Consider the following 6,456-nt stretch of genomic DNA (forward strand, 5'->3'; position numbering starts at 1 on the left):
GAGCTATATTAAACTCCTCAAAGGTCGGTATAGGTAATGTTAGAATAGTTATGTGAATATATGTAATTAGTCCTAGTCCCTTATGTAATAGGAGTAGGTTATATGTTATGTATACATATAAATAGTGCTCATTGTAACATAAAATATCAATTAATAACATTTTCTCCCGTGAATTCTCACATGGTATCAGAGCATCGGTGAGAAGAGATCGATGTGCGTCATTCCAGCGACATCGGGGAAGAAAGAACTCAGTCACCGTACAATTTTTCGGTGACCTAAGTGACTATTTGCGTCAAAGTCACTAATTATCAGTGTTGTGCGAAATCCAACACCACGAAAAGGTTCCCAAGAGAATGAGACCAAACCCTAGAAAGATTCACCTGAAAAATCTCACTCACGCTCCCCCACATGCCTACTGAAGATCTGCCACCGACGGCGCGTCTGTCCCACGCGCTGGCGCGTAAGGGCTGTTCCGGCCAGAATTTGAAAAAGTTTCTTTTTGAACAGTGTCATCACCTTGCAATTCTGAGCTTACCCATCCAATTTATACCAAATTCTGACTACTTTTATATTTTCCGATGTGAACAGTGATTTTTAGAAAATTATCTAATTTTTCTAGCGTTAATAGTAATTTCCAGAAGGGTTTCCGATTTTTCGGGCGTGAACATTATAAAGTAATTCGTATTAGAAGCTTTTTACTCACAATCTGTTGTATCCAATAGATTGAATCCAATGCAGATGGTTTCCTTACAGGATTATATTGAGTTCCTTCAGTATAAAGCATTTAAACAAACATCCTCAAAGATAGCTTCCGTTGTTCAAACAGATAGTATCATGACTTGTATCTCCCAATCTTCAATCTCTGAGTCTTGGGTCATTGATTCAGGTGCATCTGATCATATTTCTGGTAACAAATCTCTTTTCACTAGTATTTCATATTCTCAATCTCTTCCAACGGTCACAATGGCCAATAGGTCTCAAACCATGGCAACTGCAATAGGTCAAGCAAGTCCACTTCTTTCCTTACCTTTAGATTCAATTCTTTATGTTTCTGATAGTTCTTTTAATCTCATAGCTATTAGTCGCTTAGACAAATCACTTAAATCTGTTGTTTCATTTCTTGATGACCTTGTTTTTATACAAGAATGCAGTACAGGGCGGATCATTGGTACCGGACGTGAATTAGATGGACTTTATTGCCTTATCCTTGAAAAATCACATGAACTCACATCTTGTCTTCCTTCAACAACTTGTCCCGTTACTGATTTACCAAATTTATTACATAAACGGTTGGGACATCCCAGTTTGTCAATACTTTAGAAAATGGTACTTGGCTTATCTCACTTGTCCACTCTAGAGTGTGAGTCATGTTAGCTCGGTAAGCATACCCGCTCCCATTTCCTGTGTCGTCGTGATCGAGCAGAGTCACCGTTTACTTTAGTCCATTCAGATGTTTGGGGTACTAGTCGGTCAGTTCTACCTTGGAATTCCGCTATTTTATCAGTTTCATTGATAATTATTCCAGGTGCACTTGGATATTTTTGATGAAAAATCGATCTGATTTGTTTTCTATTTTCCAGACCTTCCACGCTGAAATTCAAAATCAATTTGGGATTTCTATCCGCACATTTTGTAGTGATAATGCCCTAGAGTATTTGTCTTCCCTATCTCAGCAGTTTATGAACTCCCATTAGATTATTCATCAAATATCTTGTCCGTACACATCCTAACAAAATGGGGCAGCTGAAAGAAAGAATAGACATCTTATTGAAACTGCTCGTACTCTACTCATACAATCTCATGTTCCGTTATGTTTTTGGGGGGATGCACTTCTTACATCTTGCTATCTTATTAATCATATGTCATCTTCAGCTATCCAGAATCATGTTCTATTCTCTGTCATGTTTCCTCACTTACCTTTGTTCTCTCTTTCGCCCCATATCTTTAGGAGTACGTGTTTTGTTCATAACCTTACTCCAGGAAAAGATAAGTTAGCTCCTCGTGCTCTTAAGTGCATATTTCTGGGTTACTCGAGAACACAAAAGGGATATCGATGCTATTCTCCTAACTTTCAGCGGTATCTTATGCCCGGTGATGTTACCTTCTTTGAAATCCAATCATACTTCACAAGTTCGGGTAATCACTTAGATATTTCTGAGGTGCTACCAGTTCCGTCTTTTGGAGATTCAGTCACTATCTCCCATTTATCTTCCTCCATAGCTCCAATTGCAACTCCGCCACCTATAGCTCCAGTTGCAGCTCTACCACCTACAGCTCCAATTCCACCAACTATAGTTTCAATGCCACCACCTAGTCCAGTTTAACCTTCTATAGCTCCACCACTCCTGACTTATCATCGTTGTCCCCGCCCAACATCAGGCCCAACTGATTCACGTCCTACACCTGGCCCTGCTAGTACTGTGGACTTGTCTCCTTTTAGTCAATCGATTACACTACAAAAAGAAATACGGTCCATACATAATCCTAATCCCCATTATGTAGGTTTAAGTTACCATCATCTATCATCATCCCATTGTGCATTTGTATCATTTTTGTCCTCTTTTTCCTTCCCTAAGTCTACATGTGAAGCATTGTCTCATCCAGGGTGGCGATAGGCTATGATTGGCGAGATGTCTGCTTTACATATGAGTGGTACTTGGGAGCTTGTTCCTCTTCTTTCGAGTATATCGACTATTGGTTGTCATTGGGTTTATGCAGTCAAAGTTGGTCCAGATGGACAGGTTGATCGACTTAAGCTCGTCTTGTTTCTAAAGGGTATACTCAGATATTTGGACTCAATTACAGTAATACTTTCTCTTCCGTGGCTAAAATATCATCAGTCCGCCATTTTCTATCTATGGTTGTTGTTCGCCATTGGCCTCTCTATCAGTTGGACATTAACAATGATTTTCTTCACAGTGACCTTGAGGATGAGGTTTATATAAGCAACCGCCTGGCTTTGTTGCTCAGGGGGAGTCTAGTGGCCTCGTATGTTAATTTTGTCGGTCCCTCTATGGTCTAAAGCAGTCTCCTCGAGCCTGGTTTGGTAAGTTCAGCACAATTATTCAGGAGTTTGGCATGACTCATAGTGAAGCTGATCACTCTATGTTTTATCGGCATTTTGCTTCAAATCTCTGTATTTATCTGGTCATTTATGTTGACGATATTGTAATTACCGGCAATGATCAGGATGGTATTAGTAAGTTGAAGCAGCACTTTCAAACTAAGGAACTAGGCAGATTAAAGTATTTTCTGGGTATTGAGGTCACTCAGTCTAGCTCAGGTATTGCGATCTCACAACGGAAGTATGCCTTAGATATTCTTGAGGAGATAGGAATGACAGGTTGTAGACCTGTTAACACTCCGATAGATCCAAATTCTAAACTTCTACCAGGATAGGGGGAGCCTCTTAGCGATCCTGCGAGATATATGTGGTTAGTTAATAAATTAAACTACCTCACAGTGACTAGACCTCACATTTCCTTTCATGTGAGTGTTGTAAGTCAGTTTATGGATTCTCCATGTGATAGTCATTGGGATGTAGTTGTCCGCATTCTTCGTTATATAAAATCAGCTCCATGTAAAGGTTTATTGTTTGAGGATCGAGGCCATGAGCAGATCGTTGGATACTCAGATGTTGATTGGGCAGGATCACCTTCTGATAGGCATTCTACGTCTGGATATTATGTCTTAGTAGGAGGAAAATTGGTGTCTTGGAAGAGCAAGAAACAGAATGTGGTTGCTCGATCCAGTGCAGAAGTAGAATATCGAGCAATGACTATGGCGACATGTGAGCTAATTTGGATCAGACAGTTGCTCAAGGAGTTGAAATTTGGTGAGATTAGTCAGATGGGACTTGTGTGTGATAATCAAGTTGCTCTTCATATTGCATCAAATAAAGTGTTCCATGAGAGTACTAAACACATTGAGATTGATTGTCACTTTATTAGAGAAAAGATACTCTCGAGAAATATTGCTACAAAATTTGTGAAGTTGAATGATCAGCTTGCAGATATTTTCACCAAGTCCCTCACTGGTTTTCATATTAACTACATGTGTAATAAGCTCGGTACATATGATTTATAAGCACCAACTTGAAGGAGAGTGTTAGAATAGTTATATTAATATATGTAATTAGTCCTATTCTCTTATGTAATAGAAATAGGTTATGTGTTATGTATATATATAAATAGAGCTTATTGTAACATAGAATATTAATTAATAATATTTTCTCTCGTTGCATTCTCACAGGCAAAACCTCAGATATATCATGGTGGTCAGAAGAGGTAAAAAAATGTTTAGACTCAAAAAATGTGATGTCAGCTGACATAAGGTACCTACGAAGATCAGGTGAGTAACAATGATATCCCTTCTGAACACGAGAATAACCAAGTAAGACACACTTGAGAGCACGAGGAGCTAACTTATCTTTCCCATGGGCTAAGTTATGAATGAAACATGTGCTCCCAAAAATACGAGGGGGAAGAAAGTATAAGGGTGACCGGAAAAACAATACTGAATACGGAATATGATTCTGGATGGGAGATGAAAGCATCCGATTACTCAAATAACAAGATGTGAGAATTGCATCCCTCCAAAAACACAACAGAACACGAGATTCAATAAGAAGTGTGCAACTAATCTAAATAAGGTGCTCATTATTTCTCTCTGCAACCTCGTTTTGTAGAGGGGTATAAGGACAAGATGTCTGATGAATAATTGTTTGAAAAGTCATAAACTGTTGAAACAAAGAGGATAATTATCTAAGGCATTATCATTGCGAAAAGTGTGAATAGATACACTAAATTGATTTTTGATTTCACCATAAAAATTGTGGAATATAGAAAATAATTCATAACGATCTTTCATTAAGAAAAACGAAGTGCATCTTGAATAATCATCAATAAGACTAACAAAATAATGAAATCTTAAACTGACTTTACTAGGATCCTATATATCAGAATGAACTAAAGAGAAAACAGATTCTGCATGACTCTCAACACTACGCGAAAAGGAGGCTCGGGTATGTTTCCCAAGCTGGCATGACTCACAATCTAATGTAGACAAACTAGACAAATTAGGAACCATCTTCTGAAGCTTAGATAAACTCGGATGTCCTAAACGTCTGTGAATTAGGTGTGGAGGATTTGTAACTAGACATGATGTGAATGGATTGAGTGAGTTAAGGTAGTAAAGGCCTTCTGATTCACGCCATGTGCCAATCGTCTATATCGTACTATGGTCATGCATAATAAAAGAATCATCAATAAAATAGATACCACAATGGAGGGCACAAGTCAAACGACTAGCAGATGCAAGACTAAAAGGACAGTCGAGGACATAAAGAACGAAATCTAGATTGACGGAAGATAGGGGATTAGCTTGTCCAATTCTTTTTGCTTTAGTTTGACATCCATTGGCTAAAGTAACAGTGGGAAGAGACTATGAATATACAATATTCGACAAAAGTGATTTATTACCAGAGATATGATCAGAAGTGCCTGAGTCCATGGTCCAAGAGTACTAGACTGGGAAACACTAACAAAAGAATTACCAGCAACAGAAGTACCAGTCTAAGCGACCGAGGATACTTGTGGAGATGTCTGCTTACTTGCTCGATACTGAAATAACTCATTATATTCTCCTTCAGATAAAGAAAATTCATGATTACTTGTAGTCTCGGTCTGGGCAACATAAGCATTTTTGGGTAGATGACCATGTAAAGAATAGCACACTTCATGAGTATATCCAAGGTTATGACAATAAGAACACTTGGGTCTAGATCTTCCAAAACAACCTCATCCTCGTCTATTCTCCATAGTTTGAGATGCCCTATTGTCCACTCTCTGGGATGTGAGAATAGAGGAGTCAAATGTCTGTGATGAGATCAGTGGATGACTATAATACAAGTACCCCTATTTCTAACAATATGCAATACCTACACTACTCCTATTCCATGTAGAACTATGCTTATTTACATAACAGCTAACTAACTAACACATATAATTAACTTGGCTCATTAATTACCATGACAAAGGAATGATTGGTGAGAGTAATGTGCATAGAATAAAAAATGAATTATTAAAATTGGGAAGTGCTATGTGATATTAGGATGGCTACCAAAGTAAAAGGCATAACATTTACAACACCAGCAATATTATATGAGAGTGAATGTTGGGCTGCTAATATCCAAAACGCCCCCAAGGTAATTGTTGTAGAGATATGAAGCTAGACAGATGAGAGATTATAAAGATTAGATATAATTAAACAATCGCATTAGCCAAAAGGTGCAAGTAGCATACCGAGGATAAAGTGAAAACATGTTGCTTGACTATCAGATGCATCAATTCATAGGTGTAAAAGAGTTTTAAAAAAAAAGAAACGATATAGACTTAAAATCACATGAAAAAAATTTACTTCAAAATAACTACAATATCTTGGTATTAATGCATCCTT

At 37.9% G+C, this 6,456-nt stretch overlaps 1 protein-coding gene across 1 annotated transcript; it reads left to right on the forward strand.

The window, feature by feature from the left end:
• The first annotated feature begins 732 nt into the window (after positions 1-732).
• LOC138888258 (protein MTL1-like) lies at positions 733-2,324 on the forward strand. Its single transcript, XM_070170086.1, has 2 exons — positions 733-1,168; positions 1,981-2,324. The coding sequence occupies exons 1-2, from the start codon at positions 733-735 to the stop codon at positions 2,322-2,324; spliced, it is 780 nt and encodes a 259-aa protein (XP_070026187.1).
• Positions 2,325-6,456: the final 4,132 nt, after the last annotated feature.

The sequence above is a fragment of the Nicotiana sylvestris genome, chromosome 3, assembly GCF_000393655.2.
Source record: "Nicotiana sylvestris chromosome 3, ASM39365v2, whole genome shotgun sequence".
NCBI classification, from domain to species: Eukaryota; Viridiplantae; Streptophyta; class Magnoliopsida; order Solanales; family Solanaceae; genus Nicotiana; species Nicotiana sylvestris.